This window comes from Anolis carolinensis, chromosome 3 (assembly GCF_035594765.1).
Source record: "Anolis carolinensis isolate JA03-04 chromosome 3, rAnoCar3.1.pri, whole genome shotgun sequence".
NCBI classification, from domain to species: Eukaryota; Metazoa; Chordata; class Lepidosauria; order Squamata; family Dactyloidae; genus Anolis; species Anolis carolinensis.
In genome coordinates, this window is record NC_085843.1 from 205,467,468 (window position 1) to 205,485,454 (window position 17,987).

A 17,987-nucleotide genomic window follows, 5' to 3' on the forward strand; every position below is an offset into this window, starting at 1 on the left:
TTTTTACAGTTCCCGGGGTGAGTGTGGAGACTGCCCAGAGTGGAACTGGATTTTTAAAATCCACATTATGATCTGGGTTATGTGGCTGTGTAAAAGCAGCCTGAGACATCATCTTCTACTGTATCTGAAAGCACTGGGCCAATTTAAGAAGTTGGTGATATTTGGTTGATTTGCTCATTAGTTTTGTGTTACTTTTCACTTTGTTGTTGATGTTAGCAGGTCAACTTTGATTTATATAAAATTTAACAAATTATTATTAAAGACTTTCTAAAAATGCCATTTTGTAAAAAAGAGAGAGAGGAAAAGAAGGAAGGAAAATATTAACTATTACCAAATTAGTCATTATATTCATAAATTAACCAAGATTTGTTATGTTACTTTTGAAATGTAATTTAATTGTGCCTTTCATAGCTTTTTACTTCTAAAGTCTGCATTTAAATAATGTTGGGAGAGAGCACTTCAGTGCACCCACATATAGCCCATATATATTTATATATATTTAATTTAATGTAAGTCCTATCTTGTGTTGTTCTAAAACTTCTTTCCAGTAGTTTACATTTGTTGCTGCATGCCTTGAAGTTATTTCCAACTTAATCAACCCTAAGGTTGATTAAAGTAGATATAACTGATTTTAATGTTTGTGTATATTTATAATTATTTTATGTCCCGGCATGGAGTGTTTGCTGTATAATGTTGTGCTTCGCCCTGAGTCCCCCTTGGGGTGAGAAGGGTGGAATATAAATGTTTTAAATAAATAAATAAATAAATAAATAAGATGACCCTATCACGAGTTTTTGTTTTTGCAAGGTGTGTTCAGAAAGGGTTTCTTTGCTGTTGCCTTCCTCTGAAGTTGAGAAAGCATGATTTGCCCAGTGTTATTAACTGAGTTTTCATGGCTGAAAGGGGGTTTGAATGCCCACATCACTACGTTATGCTGTCCCTGTAATTCACATTTAACTGGATTTAAATGCTCCTACATAGAAGTGGTATCTTCCAAGTTGACTGTGGCATTATTGGCACTGAGTGAGAAGCGCATCTCAGCCATGGCAAATTAATGGTTAGGGCATGGTTTCCGGGATCAGGAAAAATGCACTGTTGCATTGTGTCGTGTCCTGATCCCAAGGTATCAGCACAGCTATTTGTAGATTATTATGCCCAGAAACAGACTGCTTTTATTATATGTATTTTAAACCAAGATGTGCTCTAAGTAGGAGTTGTCCAGTGACTTACTTGCCTTTTCACTGTGCCATTTCCAACAGGTCTGTATTTACTGTATTGCTGCAATTTTGTGGAGAGCAGCAAAATGCAATTTTCCAGCTGATCGCAAACTGGTGTTGCCAAGGAAACTGAAGAATTTTCTTCTGGAGATGGCAAGAAGAAATTCAGAAGACAGACCTTCTCTGGCAGATGCAATTAAGGTGAATTGAATTAAGCTGTTAGAGATTTATTTATTTATTTTTGAAAAATGAATTTCAAATGTTTTACATAACAATTCCAAATTAAGTGGTAATCATAGCTTTAATGGACCCCTCGAGCATATATTTGCATCTATAAATAATATTGAAATGTAACAGTTTCAGATTAATTGTTACAGAGTAAACTTCCTAAATTAAGAGAATTACAATATTTTTATTGTTGAAAGTACAGTTTTCCTACTTACTGTATTGTAATTTTTCTCATTTCTAGACATGTGACAGCTATCTGCTTGAAGAAAGTATAAACAGCAAGAAGGTTCTGGCCTTTTTAACCAAATATGCCTTTCAGGTATTGCTTTTTTGTTTAAGTGTATTTGTTCATTAATATTTTTGTTTTCATTCTTGACTTTGCAAACTTTCTGTTGTCTTGGGAGTTTTTTTGGTTGTTTTTTTTTTACTTTAGGTCAATAAACAGTTTTCAAACCATGTTTAAGGTCTTGATTATATGAAGTAATAGTGGAAAAGAAATAAATATCATACTTTTCTTTAATTGCATACAAAGATATTGTGAACATGGGAAGACACAGCTTCCGGAAGCTCTAGGCCCTCTGGTGCAATTCTATCTTCGACATTCAAAGGCTGACTGTAGAATTGTGCTACAAATGTTTAGAAATGTTTTCTCAAGGTATCTCTCGGTCTTCCAGCATTACTTTCTGGTCATCTTCCAACAGAAATTCAACAGAGAGTTACATTGGAGGATCTTGAAATTTCTAGCGAGAACATAATAATCACATCTGTGAGTAATCAAATCCACAAAAGCTAAACCCACAGATATGGAGAGGCAACTGTCATTTAAAATGTTAATTAATGTAAATGACTACAATCTGTGGACATGATTCAGTATTCGTAGCTCCTATATTGTTACATGGAAGCTCCAAAAATGTAGATACTTTTGACTCGGGGCCCTTCTACACTGACCATATAATGCAGTTTGAAGCCAACTCAAGGCCATGGTGGCCAGAAAATGCACAATGGCAATACACAGCCCAGAATGCATGTAAGAATACACAGTGCATTTTCAAAGTCTTCGGAAGGTCTAAGCTCAGTCAAAAAAATGTTCGGCAGCAGATGCCAGTATATACTCAGAACAAAATTAGCTTCACAAAATGCAAAGCAGATTCTAGATACCTGCTCCTAGTAAAGCTCAGTAAACGATTCCAAGTTGAGTACTTTTACCCTTCACTATAATCCAGTTTATGAGGAATCTGTTTCTCTGTGTGGGTGATCACATTGCCATGCCTGGAACCAGTTTGAGGCCAGGAAGGTGATTACAATTACTGCGGAACCAGACCTCAATCCGCTTTGCAGGTATGTCCCCCATTTCCTGTGGAGATGCGCATCAGCGCACCAGAGGCATATGGGGTGAAAAAATGGGAATGTGATAGCAGCAGAGGTAATCAATTGCCCTTCCCATGGGGTAGATTAGCCCCCTGCTGCCCATCTATGCCCTTGGGGTACAATATACAAAGTTGACTAAACTGGATTTTAAAATATCACATTAATCTAATAGACATATAGATACAGCAAAAAATACACTATGCCATGTCCCTCCTCTTATGACTTTCCCTTTCTCCCTCAAGAACCTGGGGTGTTCTATATATTGTACTTTGCCATGTTTCTGAACAGCCCTTGAAGGCTCTTAACTGTGTCCTCCAGCCATGTACAGTAGAGTCTCACTTATCCCAGCTAAATGGGCCGTCAGAAGCTTGGATAAGTGAATATCTTGGATAATAAGGAGGGATTAAGGAAAAGCCTATTAAACATCAAATTAGGTTATGATTTTACAGCTTAAGCATCAAAACATCATGTTATACAACAAATTTGACAGAAAAAGTAGTCCAATACACAGTAATGTTATGTTGTAATTACTGTATTTATGAATTTAGCACCAAAATATCATGATATATTGAAAACATTGACTACAAAAATGGCTTGGATAATCCAGAGGCTTGGATAAGTGAGGCTTGGATAAGTGAGACTCTACTGTATCAGCAGAACATCAAAACTGCCTCTCTTCCAAGTTAGTCTGTTCTCTTATATCTACTAGTCTTGCTTTCTGTAGTTGAGTCTAGGATGTGTGAGCACATTTTGGAAGCTGACAACTGAGTCTACTCTTGACTTGTAGGGTTCATACTCCATTACTAATAAACTCAGAAGTTTCATAATATTATGGTTTGCTCACAGGAGGATGTCTTTTTAAAAAGAGTAGAGAGTCTGGTATAGTTGGCTGGTGGCTCTTCTGATTAAATTATGTGCCTTATGAAAGTGGCAGGAATGTGGAAAGAAAGGTGGACCTGAAGGTGCCTCACTTGATTTTCTGCTTTTGTTGTTGTCATGGCACCAGAATCGTAGCATACTGTAATCTAATCTAGAGATGCTTCATCTTTTGTCTGGTCATAGTGGTTTTATAACCTGGGATGTTTTCAAGACTATTTTGTTTGTTATTTGGCTCAAATGACCAAGGAAAAAATGGAACCTTATTCTATAGTCTGATCCCCGCCCCCCACTCTCTCCTTTGTTATATTTGGAAAAATGCAGTGCCATTTTCCACAGTAGCTTTATTTTGAATCCATTTGTGGTTTGAGGAGATAGTGGTCTTAACATAAGTCAATGCATTCCTTCCAGGGAGTGTCCATTCATATCTCAGATCATTATTAATCCAGTGTAGTTTTCATATGAAATGGGAGGAACAAATTACATTTGGTTCAAAGCCCATAATCTGTACTTTCATTCTTCTGTTGAAAGTTGAAACTCTTGAGTTGAGCCCTCAGGACAAAAGAATGTAAAACTCAAACAAATAATGTTTTTATTGTTGTCAATTTTAATGATTGCATTTCTAATGCATTTTATATTGTTTTTGCTGCTAGGGTTTCAAAGAAGCGGATTCTTTTAATGATAGCTTGCCTTTAGATTTTGAAACTGAGAGACATTCAGTGGACGATAATTTGGGTAAGTACTTCTGTAGAACAACTTATATTGCGGCCTATGTTCTATGAGAACACGGTTAGCAATTGAGTCTAATTCTCTTGGAAATGCTTTTTCGTGTGTCAGCAATGGTTTGTCCCACCTTTCTGCTAAATACATTGTTTTGTCTTTGCCCTTCATCCTGTTTACATGTTAGGATTTTTACCTATGAGCAATGAAAGTAAACTGAAAGCAGTGAAAGGACCAGTCCCCTGCCAGCTGCCTTTAAATAGAGAAAACACTACATTGCCATTTGCTTTCACTTCTTCAGCAACACACTTTAAGCCAATTATCCTGCATCAAAATATGGATAGTAAAAAGTAAGTATGCCCTTGTGATGCTTGAACAGTAAAAAGCCACAATCAATGTGGCACAAATTAAGCATTTTTTAAAAAAAAGATATTTGCTCTTGGACCGAAGTAAAGCTAATTATACCACAAAGACTTGTGTTTCAGTTCAAGTTAATCATGTTTGGTAATCTATTCTGTGTTTGCAGTTGGGGTCGTTGTTTTGCTTCTGGCAGTGTTTGGACATCATATTAAGCTATTTTAGAACAGTAATGGGAATCCTGCTCTCCTCCAGATATTGTTAGACTGCAACTCCAGTTGACTCTAACCAGGATAGCCCATGGTGAGGAATGTTAAAAACTATGGTCCAGAAACATCTACAATTGTAGGGTTTCCCATCAGCTCATCTGCAGAACTTGCTCCTCTTCCTTCCCCCCCCCCTACTTTTTCTCATCTGAATGAAGACACATTCATTTCTCAGTTTTAATTAACATCAGCTTTTTCTACATGACAGCTCCAACAAAAATGCAGGGAACAAAATCAACCTGTATACACGGCATTCATTGACCTTGCGGGGCATTTGACATAGTGCAGGGCTGTCTGGACCATCCTCCAAAAAATCAGATGCCCTGACAAATTTGTGAACATCCTGTGGCTCCTCCACAATGATATGATGGCAGCAGTCTTGGGCAACAATGGCTCCCAAAGTGACCCATTTAAGGTGGAATCAGGTGTCAAACAGGGATGTGCTATTGCCCCAACCTTATTTTCCATCTTCATCGCTATGATACTTTATCTTGTTGATGGTAAGCTTCCCACTGGAGTGAAATCATCTATCAGACAGATGGCAAGCTATTAAACCTCAGCAGACTGAAAACCAAAACCAAGATCACAACATCTGTTATAGAACTCAATATGCCGATGACAACGTAGTCTGTGCACATTCTGAAGAAGACAAGTCACTCTAAACACCTTTGCAGAAGCTTATGAGAAGCTCGGCCTCTCATTGAACATTGAGAAAACCTAAGTACTCTTCTAGCAGTCACCAGCCACTCCCTCTTTAATGGCAGAAATACACCTTAAAGGTGTAATGTTAGAAAATGTTGACTGTTTCCGCAACCTTGGCAGCCACCTCTCCACAAAAGTCAACATTGACACTGAAATACAACACCGTCTGAGCTCTACGAGTGCAGCATTATTCCGAATGAAGCAAAGAGTGTTTGAGGATCAGGACATCCATTGGAATACCAAGGAGCTTGTTTATAAAACTATTGTCTTCCCTGCTATATGCCTGTAAAACATGGACTGTCTACAGGTGTCACACTCAACTTCTGGAACTATCCCATCAGTGTTACCTCTGAAAAATCTTGCAAATCTTTTGGGAAGACAGGTGGACAAATCTCAGCATGCTGGAAGAAGCAAAGATCACCAGCATTGAAGTGATGATCCTACGCCATCAACTCCGCAGGACTGACCACATTGCCCCAATGCCCAATTACCATCTCTCAAAGCAGTTACTCTACTCCAAACTCAAGAACGGAAAACGGAATGTTGGTGGACAGGTAAATAGATTTAAAGATGGGCTTAAAACTAACCTTAAAAACTGTGACATAGAAACTAAGAAATGGGAAGCCCCAGCCCTTGAGTGCTCTAGTTTGAGGTCAGCTGTGACCAGAAGTGCTGTGGAATTTGAAGAGGCACAAATGGAGGGCAAAAGGGAGAAGCGTACCAAGAGGAAGGCGCATCAAGCCAACTGTGATTGGGACTGCCTTGCACCTGGAAACTGGTGTCTTCACTGTGGAAGAACATGCAGGTCAAGAATAGGGCTCTACAGTCACCTACGTATCCACCGCCAAGACACTACACTTGGAAGGCCATCGTACTCGGACAACGAGCGATCGCCTAAGTAAGTAAGTAAGTAAAGTAAGTAAGGTTATTGCCAAGTGAGTCTATTTCAAACTATGGCTGATTTGACTAAGCCAGCTATAATTAAGATTAATTATGGTTCTGGGTTTGTGGAACATGATAAGTTGTACTTAATCAAAAGTAGAAGTGAAGGTTTCCAAATTTATCTTCTGACCATGAAGGAAGAAGACAGTGGGAGTATTTCAGCCCAAAGTTGAATCATCTATAACAGTGCAGTGTGATGGGACCCTTATGTGTGATGCTCATTCTGCTTTGAGATGTACAAATTTGTCATTTGGATGCTTGCGGTATATATTTCAGATTTCAGTATTAATGTCAAAAATACATAGTATGATTTCACACAGAATTTGTGCTACATTAGAACAGTAAAGACAAATGCAACTTAAGTAAAAAACTTAACGAATGTCTTAAAAGAGGGTAGCAAATGGGGATCTGCAGTGAAATATGAGGAATACCACTGGATCCCAGCCAACCTGAAACTGAAACCTTATAATATTGTTGAAGATACCTTTTTCTCCATCTCTTGAAAACTATAAAGGCCCAGCATCATGATAAGCTATGCTCCAGCTCTCCAAACCTTAGAGATATATTGATATATTGTTTAGAAAAGCAGAAGCAGGAATGATGGAGCATGTTGAAGAAAAGCATAGCCTAGGAACTACTGCTATAAATGTTTCTCACTAGTAAGAGTGGAATATGGACAACGAATAATACATAAATTTGAAATTATGCAATAGTCAGAACAGAAAAGACATCTGTGAGAGGAATACATTGTTAAAACAGTTCTCCTTATAAATCAAGTCACATTTGTTGAAATTCTTCATGTTTTCAACATGTTTGGGTTTCTTCCGAGAGGTTAAAATTATCTCTTACAAAACTTTTCACTTATTTTGCAGAAATGCCACTGCATCTGTGATGGTACAGGATGAAACAATTGTGGAGGAAATGGTACCTGTGAATGAGAAAAATTCATTGGATTTAAATATTGACACTGAAAATCAGAAAGTTGAAGGCATTGATTTGCCAGTTACTTCTATGACATCCGATATTCTTGAGCCTGATACACAAAAACATTTAAACACTAACTCATGCATGGATAACTTACCATTGCTCTCTAAATCTTCATGTATCTCTCAAGAGATACGTATTTCACAATCACCTTCTTCAAGCATTTCAAGTTGTACTGTATCATCTAGTTTGACTTTCATAAATAACTTTCTTTTAAAGCAAGACCCAGAGACAAGGGTCTTGACACTTGTACCAGTACAGATCGCAGTTTCAGAACAAATACCAAATCAACCCCTCCATTCACAGACAGCTTACAGTTGTTCTAGTTTGCATGTCCTCCTTTCAGATTCGATTGTGAGTTATGCTGCTGATAAGGCCCTGCAGCAGAAATCATCTGTAAACCATCTGAGAAATTGCAAGCCTACAGATGCACAAAGTAAATTTTGGGACATGAAAGCCCAGATTAACAGTTTGCCCCCAGCAACCATTAATAACGAGACTCAGATGAAGTGTTTTGAAAAGGCTGCATTGCACATAATTAACATTGGGCCTGGTACAGCTACAGAGAGCAGTGGCTCCTTATCAGATCACACATCACATATCTACATGAATCAGAAAACTGCTTCTCCAGTCATGGTTGGAACCTCGTATCCAAATAATGGGATAAATGAACCCGTCTTGATGAACATAGTCCATCTCATCCAAGAAGAGCTTCCGTTTAATACATCCTGGGAGAATACGGATGAAATTGTGGCTATAGGTATGCAAAAACACAATATATCAGATCCATGGACAGACTATAATTTAGGGTCTATGCTAATTCTTTTTAATTATAATTGACATAACTAACCCTTTATACTTTTAGGCTTATATCCAATTTCTAGTATCAAGAGTTAAATATTGAATCAATGAAATTTGCCTTAGAGTTGACTTATCAAGTTCTCATTCATTGAGACCCCATCTAAACTGCCAAATAAAATTCCAATTATCTATTTTGAACTGGGTTATATGGCAGTGTAGACTCATTCATAGTTCAAAGCAGATAATGTGGATTATTTACTTTGATAATCTGGATTATATGATAGTGTTAATGGGGCTTGTGTGTATGATGAATTTAGGTTTTTAAAAGCTTTATACAGAAGGAAAAGTTTCTATGAGTGTGACTTATCCCATTCCTACAATTCTGTGCAGGATATATATACATTTATCTCCACAGTTCTCATTTTAGTTATCCATTCATTTCCTCCAAAATAAATTTGAGCAATTTTGTCCTAACAGTAAAAGAGATTAGTAGTGTGTGTTTAATTTGTTTAAAAAATTTAATTCACTGTTCTCTTTCCTAAACCAGGTAAATATATATTTGGTGTAAGGGATCTGCAATATAACACTTTTTGTACTGCAGTATCTGAAAAATTTTGTGAGTTTAATTGGAAAGAAAAATTACTAGCAAACCTTTATGATGCAGCAAATGATAGATCTCCTCTGACTATAAAGTAAGTGATTCCAAACATCATTAAATGTTCCTTCAGATTTTAGGCAATAGCAACATCTTTTTGATCTCGGATACAACTAGATATGAATACTATAGCAGAGATGTTTGAGATTTCTTCTCCTCTGCCTGCAAGAACAAATACAAATCCTGTTTCCTGATATATTGAGTTTACACATCTATCACATTTATATGGTCTCTTATCTCCACTGAGTTCTTAATAACAGCAGGGATTGTCTAATTTTATATGGGGAGGAAAGCATTGGTCTAAGGGTTACTCAAGGAATTTCATAGCTAGTCGAGGATTTGAAATTTTTGCAATCTATAGTTGGTTCACTACACTGGCTCACCATTTTTAAAATACAAAGCTGAGAAGTGAGGATGAAATTATCCCTTGCTCCATGTTTTCTATTGCCTTCCCAGTCCCTGAGCAGAACTTAGTGTCCATTGTTGCACCATATACTCTCTTAATATACCGTGGACATCTCAGTGCAAAATAACTATTTGAAATATTGTACTCATGCACTGGAGAATGATGAAAGCAGTATTCACACTAGCTTAAATTTTGTCTTGGAATTATCAAACCTGTTTAGAAAGCAGATTTAAGGATTCTTGTAGATAGTTTTTCTAACTTTGTGTAATCTGCATGTATGTTTGCACAAATCTTGCTGGCAGGTGTTGGTCTTGTGAGTGTCAGGTTGGCACTTAGGAAATCATTGTGCTTTAAAGAAAAGGGGTTGGTGTAAAATGCAATTTCTACCTCAATATGGCCTGTTCTGTTGGCCTTTTAAATGTCCCATTTGCCTCTGCATCTCTTTTTTCTGTTACTTGCAAATCACTCTTATTCATAATGCTCATCTGCCTTCTTCATATTCTAGCATTGCTTCACAATCCCTGGTGGCGCAGTGGATTAAACCGCTGAGCTGCTGAACTTGCTGACCGAAAGGTCAGCGGTTTGAATCAGGGGAACAGGGTGAGCTCCCGTTGTTAGCCCCACCTTCTGCCAACCTAGCTGTTCGAAAACATGCAAATGTGAGTAGAACAATAGGTACTTCTCTGGTGGGAAGGTAATGGCACTCCATGCAGTCATGCCGGCCACGTGACCTTGGAGATGTCTACAGACAAGGATGGCTCTTCGGCTTAGAAATGGAGATGAGCACCAACCCCCAGAGTAGGACACGACTAGACAATGGCAGGGGAAAACCTTTACCTGTACCTTCACAACCTAGTTTTTGAATTTGTTCTCTGATGTGTGTTGTAACTGCAACATTAAAAACTTCTAAAATCAGAAATGGAACCCACTCTTCACACCATGCAATTTGCTGTCTATGGGCTAGTTGAATAGAAATATATTAACTAAAGTTATTTGCCTTTTACCTTTAGCATGAAGTGCAAGGAAGGCTCAATTTCATAGCATCTTACACTATAGAATAGCTTGTGCTTGCATTGAATAGTGTGATAAGCAGAAGGGTATAATACAAAAAAACAGACAACTGTTGACACAAGGTATTTTCATCTTTCTATGAAAAAGAGTTGTTTGTGTCATATTAATTATAGAAGAGGGTTATTAACCTTTCTTAGTGTTAATGTATTCAGTGAATGTAACTGTAGATACAACTGAAAATGTGTGGGAATTGATTATTGGGGGAAGAACTTGGAAAGATGTATATACTGCCTGTCCAAAACACACACTTGTATACAATCTCTGTAGTATCTTGATTTTTTATTCTGTATTCTAATGAACTAGTTTTTAGACATTCTATCTTCAGGGAACTTTTCCACATTTACTGGTCTGCTACAGAATTATTAGTGCATTGCTTACATCTCTTTGGGGTACATGCTAAATTGGTCCATGAGGTGTGCTGGTCCATAAATAATACTCAAACCTGGAATATGCGTAGCACCCATTTTGTTGTTATGCACTTCAAAATATTAATAGTGGTAATGCAGGAAACCTTTTTCTACCATTTCTTCTTTTCTCTTTGAGAAATTCTGGATGAGTTTTTCAGCAGGTTCTCAGAATACTTTTTGAAAGCCATTGCTCTAGTAAAGGCTCACATGTAATGATTTTGATAGGCAAGAGGAAACTTTTATTTCTGCCCAATATCCTTGCCTGTATTCATTTTAGCTTTTCTTTTGATGATAATAAAAATAATAACATTTTTGACCCCGCCTCCATCTCTCCGAAGGGACTCAGGTGGCTTACATGTGGCACAAGGTGCCTAAAGCAACACATAAAATAAACACACCGTACAATACAAAATAAAGCCAATAGCATATAAAACAACAATTTAAACTCAGAATGGCACCCAGTAACCTATCATGACAACTGTTGTAAAACATGGCCAACTGTAAACAAGAACAAGGAAATGGGATGTGCAAGTTGTAGCAAGTTGGCACAAATGCTTGAACTCTTTTTTACTCATAACCATTTGGTTCTATGGCATCTGTATTCTTCATTAGCACCTCTTTAATTCCCTGAGAATTGTATCAGGGTACCCAGCTTACCCAAAGAATGAGACCCATTTATATGATGATATCAAGCCATAGAAGTTGGAAGCTTTACTGTGCCATTGTCTGGATTCATCATTCACATAACTATCTCCTGTTAAAATTTTGTCCTCTGATCACAACTAATTTTTAAATATAATTTTAAATATAAAAATTAGAACTTAAACCATATGTACAGTTTATAGCAAACTTTTCCTCCAACAAATATTTCATTTATAATTTTTAAAAATGTTATTATTTCTTCTCTCTTCTTTCTCCCTGTTTTTTAGAATGGATGAAATAAAACATCATGGTGATACATTTCAAGGCCAAAATAAACCTAAAAGCTTTCTGAATGCCAATGAAGAAACAAATTGTAAGAAAGGATTTATGAGAATGTTTTATGCTTTGGATGATAAGACAAGAAGGTGTTATCCTGAAGTTATTGGTCCAAGTTGACAACTTTTATGGCTTAAACTGTTTTGATGAACTCATATCCCTCCACATTTCACAGATGAAAACTGGGCCAATCAATGGGTAGCCAAGAAGTCAAAAGATAGGCTGCTAAAAGGGCCAGCAGCAGTTTGCTTTTGCTTAAACCTACTGGGAATGTCAAGATCTTGCCTTCTTCTCTCGCTTCCTCTCCTCCTGCACATTTAACTCAGTTTGCATCAACTGAAGTGAGAGGAAAGTGAGATTGTGAGAGAGAAACTGGAACCTTTTAAAAGCAGCTGAAAATGAGGGATAGCAGAGGGTCAGATATGAACTGGACAGCTAATGAGAGCTTTACACTCTGCAGAAGAAGAAGCATAAAAGTCATAATGACTATAAGATTTATATAATAAGAGATTTTTGTATCCTTTTCCAAAAGAGAGGAGGGCAGAATCACTTTAACTTTTATTGGAGAAAGCTATTCCATAATGCCCTTCTTTCTTCCATTGTAAGATGCCATTGATTGTGAAATGGACCCTAATTTCACCACCACCATCACCAACAAAAATATATAATATACAGCTGTAATTCTAAGAAACATCAAATTTTTAAAAATGCTTATAAAGGAAAAAGTAAGTTTTAGAATTGGAGAAATACAGTATTTGTGGATCCACACTTCAGAGATTTTCAAAATGCTCTTTGTGAAGTATAAGTGTATATTAGAAACCATCCACAGTGCAGTATTATAGCAATTCAACATTGCTTTAACTGCCATGGCTTCATCTTATGGAGTCTTGAAATGTGTAGTTTGTTGTGGTACCAGAACATTGTGATGGAAAGGGATAAATCTCTCACAAAACTACACATCCGAGGACTCCATAGCATTGAGCAGTTAGTGTAATGGCAAAGTGTTATATTTCTGCAGTGTGCCTACAGTTATGCAGAACATAAAAGGATATGACAAAAGGAGTCCTAATCATGCATGTTTCCAGCTGTGAAAACTTGCAAAATCTAGGTTATATTTTTTAAAAAATGAATTATTCATGTACAGTTTGACAATGAAAGCCATTCATAGGTCAACATATTATATATTCGACCACCACCTTGCTGACTTTTTTTTTTAACTTTTTGGCGTAGTTTCTGTTTCTGTTGCTGATGACCTTCCACAAGATAACACTGAAAAAGAAGTCAGAACAGAAATAGAGGAAGAATGTTTGCAAACCAATACAACCTACATCGATCCAGATTTTCCAGAAGAGGTTCAAAGCCAAGAAGAACTTTTAGTACTCAAAGAGGAAGATATTTACACTGGCTCACCCTGCTTGTCTGAACTCAATGGATTTTGTCCTGGTTGGAGAAGCGCATTCTATGGATCAGAATGTTTTAGTTTAGAAGTTCATGACTACGTCAGAAAACTTGGAAAGCGGAGGGACAGTGGAACTCAAAATATAGGTGCTAAGATAGTGGTAGGTATACACATTTTTCAAGACTTAAAAAATCGGCAGGCTTTGATTCTTTCAGAACATATGCTTTCTACTGAGTGCTTTTAAGGCATCAGATGTCCTCTTCCATTACCTTCAGTCTTTTGGCATTTGGCTTCACTAAAAGCCACAATTCCACCTTTTCCAAGATCCATTTGTGACGCAGATAGGGGCAAGAATAGGGTGTGTATTCTGCTGCATCAAATCTGTATGATGAATAGTGTTATTGTACGAAATGTTTGGTTCTAACTTAATACTAAACAGTGAAGAAGGAGAATGGAGAATTAATTGTGCTGAAAATTCTTCCCTCTGAATTTATAGCTTAAGAGGTTGTTTTTCAAAGGAAACCATAAGATTTTGAAACTGCTGTCTTCCTCATCGTCTGAATTGTTTACCAGAGTTTCACTACCAGTTAGACATAAAGGGGTTTTTGTGTATTTCTTTAATGAGACACATTTTGTAAGCTGTTGAGCATCCAAAATGTTCACCACACTCTTAATATAAACATCTCTACCACCTAATTACTTAGTAAAGCCATCATTTTAGCAATAAGTCCTGAACTGAAGGTAACTACATTCCTTTAAAATATGTGTTTCAATGCCTTAAGAAAAACAGTATTTGTTCAATCATTATTTATCAAAGAAACGGAACAATTTTAACCTTCTGGCATGTCTAGCTTCAGAGTCGGCCTATATAATCAGGCAAGGAAAGATGACTGATCAAAAGCTTGTGTTGAGCTAAACTTAAGCATCTTTTTCTAACCCAAAAGGCTTACCTTTGACTTGATGGTGAATTCCTATATTTATTTCATTCAACAAAACACTTTTCAACTTACACTATGATCTTCACCTTCACACCTTCAAATCACTTGTTGATTTATGACAACCCCATGAATTTCATAGGGATTTCTTAGGCAAGGAATGTTCAGAGGTGGATTTGCCAGTTCCTTCATCTGAAATACAGCCTACTGTGCCTGGCATTGGTTGACAGTCTCTCAACCAAATAGAGTGAGTCGTTGGGATCTGGTGGGGTTTGGTTTCAGATTATCTCTCCCCAGCCTACCCCACACTGTGGATACCACAATACATGGCGCTATTTGTATTAAATTGTAACACTGAGAGTTGTTTTTTGTATTTCCTTTTGGGGGGGAGGTACAGTATTTTCAAGCCATGGATACAAAATCCTTGAATATGGAGGGGCAACTGTACTTACCAGGGCTGACTGTGGTAACCCAAGATTAGGTAGGACCTTCTTTCTTTAGGATATTTATGGGGGACATAGGAGAAGCAAGCAGATGCAGGACGGTGGGAAGGTTTTGAGCCTATTCTAACACTGCCTATTGATCCTAATTCATCACTATACATTAAAAACAGAGAGATAAGGCAAAAAAAGCACTTAGGAAGGCAAGCAGCAAAAACACATTTTTTGTGTGTGGAAAAATTGTTTCATGATAAGTGTGATTCAAATATTTATTACAAGTCCATATTTTTCATAGCTATCTTTCTAAACATTTTAACATGCTGATTTTCTGCTCTTGTTGAAGTTGGGTTTCAGCAGATATTGAAGATTCATGACAATAAACTTGGCAATATTATTAAAGCTCTTGTTGAACACTTAATGCATAATGTTAAAATGTTAGACATTGTAAGTTTTAGAGATGTGCTAAAATGACTTCAACTCATTAGCCTATTATTGAGCTGCAGTGGTGCAATCTGCATACATTGTCTGCATTACATGTCTGGTCTGGATGAAGGCGCAATGAAGCCAGTTTCCTGTGATCGCTGAACAAGACTACTGTGGTTTAAGGAGTTTTTCAGAACCAAAATGGAGTGATTATAACTTTCTTTGCAGCAGATGCTGAAAATCACTGCTCCTATATTAGGATGTCATGGACCATAGGATGGTGATGAGCTCTGGGAATACTGCATGTCCCTTTTCTGAATAGCTTAATTGGACTGAGATTAAGATGCCTTAACTAGGCCTATATGTCTAACCATGGGAAGCAGCTGGAAAAATGTGGCAGCATAGTTTTATATATCATTTTGAAATAAGATAAAGAGTAGTAAAAGGCATTTATGGGCATCTTCGTAGATTTAGTGTTCGATGATTATTCTTCCTCCTTTTCATCCTCCCTCTAACAAAAAGATGGCATAATATATTACTTTTGCTCCTCTTTCTTCCTCCCACCAGGAACTTGAGCAGCAGATAATGATTGAAACAAAAAATTATAATAAGAGTAGAAGATTCTATTACAGGCTGTTACATAAAGATTGGAGGAGAAGAGGTATGTTTCCACTGCTCAGACTTCAGAGCTACTGTATATTAGTTGTGCAAGTACAACAGATGGGTTCTCATTGCATTTTTTAAAAATCTTAAGGTGGTGAAGTGAAAACTATGTTGCCTAAACTGATGAGACAATTAGAAGAAACAAGATCAAGGGCACATTTTCTTGAACTGGCAAAGGAGTATCTACAGGTGATTCTTTGAGTTGTTTTTTTTTTTAAGAAATTGAAATCATTTCTACCAGCGGGCCACAGTCGTGTAATGGGTTAAACTCTTGTGCTGCTGAACTGGTAACCTGAAGGTTGGCAGTTTGAATCCACGGGGTGGGGTGAGCTCCTGCTGTTAGCCCTAGCTCCTGCAGTTTGCAAACATGAAAATGTGAGTAGATAAATAGATACAGCTTCGGCAGGAAAGGCATAAAGATGCTGTCTGTCATACAATCAGGAGGTGACAACGCAGGCTCCTCGGCTTGGAAATGGAGAAGAATACTTCCCCTAGAGCCAGAGATGAGCACCACGTCCAAAGCCAGAAATGGAAGGAGAAGCTTTTGCTTTTCTCCATGTATGTGTATGTCATTGTATTGTGACAAGGCATTAAATGTTTGCCTGTATCTGTTTATACTGTAATCCATTCTGAGTCCCCACAGGGAGAAGGGTGGAATATAAATAAAGTGTTGTTGTTGTTGTTGTTGTTATGTAGTGCCTTAAGTTGAAAATACAGTTGAGCCTGTATTATCAAATTGTGGATTCAGCCCTCCACCACCTGATAATATTCCTCACCCCTCAATTGAAAATTCCAAAAGCAAATCTTGATTTTGCCATGTTATATAGGGGACATCATTGTATTACCCCAATATATATAATGAGACTTGAGCATCCACTAATTTTAGTATCCCCAGTGGGTTCCAATGTACACTGTACAAGAGTATGTTCCACAGAATTGAATATGGGCCTTTGAAAATGAATCCACACAGCCTTGCCCTCTCTGTTTCATGGTCATGTGACAGTGTGTCAGAAGTTTAGACATTCTGCCTTGTCTCTTTTTGTTCCAGATAATAAATACAGAAAAATGGGGAATTGAACCAAGCAACCTTCTTAAAGTGGTTAACATGGCAAGAAATGAAACACTGGGTATCAGCTCATTGGACAGTATGCTCCTTTTCTATAATATTAATAAAAATCAGTGTAATAAATCCCAATATAACAACAGTCAGCCAAGGAATCTACATGCTGGAACACCACTTGGGCTAATGGCATATCTCTACTCCAGGTACAGCTTAGTCTAAAATCCGTGAGAGGTGAAGTCTGCTTTATCCTTCTGCTTCATGGGAATGAAAGGGCATTCTAAGATCATGGTCAGTTCATGTGTTTTATGCTGTGTGAAGAAAAGAGAGAAAAGGGGTTAGTTCTTTGGTCCATTGCAGTCTGTGTTTTCTACACTGACGGGCAACTGGTTTCCTGGATATTAGATAGAACCCTCTCTAAGGCTCCTTCTACACTACCATATAATCCATATTATCTGCTTTGAACTGGATTATATGAGTCTACACTGCCATATAATCCAGTTCAAAGCAGATAATATGGATTTTATATGGAAGTGTTGAAAGGGCCTAGGGGCCCTTCAAGACAGGCCCTATATTCCAGGATCTGATCCCAGGTTTTCTGTTTATCCCAGATTATCTGGCAATGGGGACTCATAATCAAGTTTAAAACAGAAAACTGGGATCAGATTCTGGGATGGGGGTCTGTCTGTAAGGGCCCTAGGCCTTTTTACAGACTTTTACAGAACGATGTTCCTTTACACAAATGTAGGAACAGCCTTATAAACTGATTATTTTCCATGCCTGAGGCTTTAATTGTCACCTATGTCAATCCTGCTATAGAATAATAGTTGCCTTGTTTGTATCAGCATCTGGAAAGAGCAATGTTTCCTTTTATATTGCGCCACACATTTGCAGGTCAGCATTTCACTTCCCCTTTCTCCACTGGCTTCAGTATACGGTGGCACAGGTGAGCAATGAAAATGAAAGGGAAAAAAAGACTATTTGGTTAAGTTGGTGGTGCAGAAGCTGTGGCTTCCAGAAGTTTGGGACTCCAACTCCATGAAGCCCTAGTCAGCTTGTTCAGTGGTCAAGAAGTCTGGGCACTGAAGT

The 17,987-nt window shown here is 37.6% G+C and overlaps 1 protein-coding gene across 5 annotated transcripts in view; it reads left to right on the forward strand.

Moving 5' to 3' along the window:
- kndc1 (kinase non-catalytic C-lobe domain containing 1) overlaps positions 1 to 17,987 on the forward strand; it is a 119,547-nt gene that overhangs the window by 75,625 nt on the left and 25,935 nt on the right. For 4 of the 5 annotated variants that reach the window (XR_010004591.1, XR_010004590.1, XM_062976125.1 and 1 more), the window contains exons 10-20: positions 1,260 to 1,418; positions 1,687 to 1,764; positions 4,343 to 4,424; positions 4,597 to 4,759; positions 7,549 to 8,420; positions 9,009 to 9,153; positions 11,930 to 12,015; positions 13,209 to 13,537; positions 15,743 to 15,836; positions 15,930 to 16,027; positions 16,887 to 17,104. Coding sequence is in view for 3 of the 5 variants with exons in the window: in XM_062976125.1 (XP_062832195.1) it covers positions 1,260 to 1,418; positions 1,687 to 1,764; positions 4,343 to 4,424; positions 4,597 to 4,759; positions 7,549 to 8,420; positions 9,009 to 9,153; positions 11,930 to 12,015; positions 13,209 to 13,537; positions 15,743 to 15,836; positions 15,930 to 16,027; positions 16,887 to 17,104 (2,324 nt within the window). In the remaining 2 variants the exon portion in view is untranslated. The remainder of the gene's footprint in view (positions 1 to 1,259; positions 1,419 to 1,686; positions 1,765 to 4,342; positions 4,425 to 4,596; positions 4,760 to 7,548; positions 8,421 to 9,008; positions 9,154 to 11,929; positions 12,016 to 13,208; positions 13,538 to 15,742; positions 15,837 to 15,929; positions 16,028 to 16,886; positions 17,105 to 17,987) is intronic. The other variant, XM_062976126.1, reaches the window with a different exon arrangement.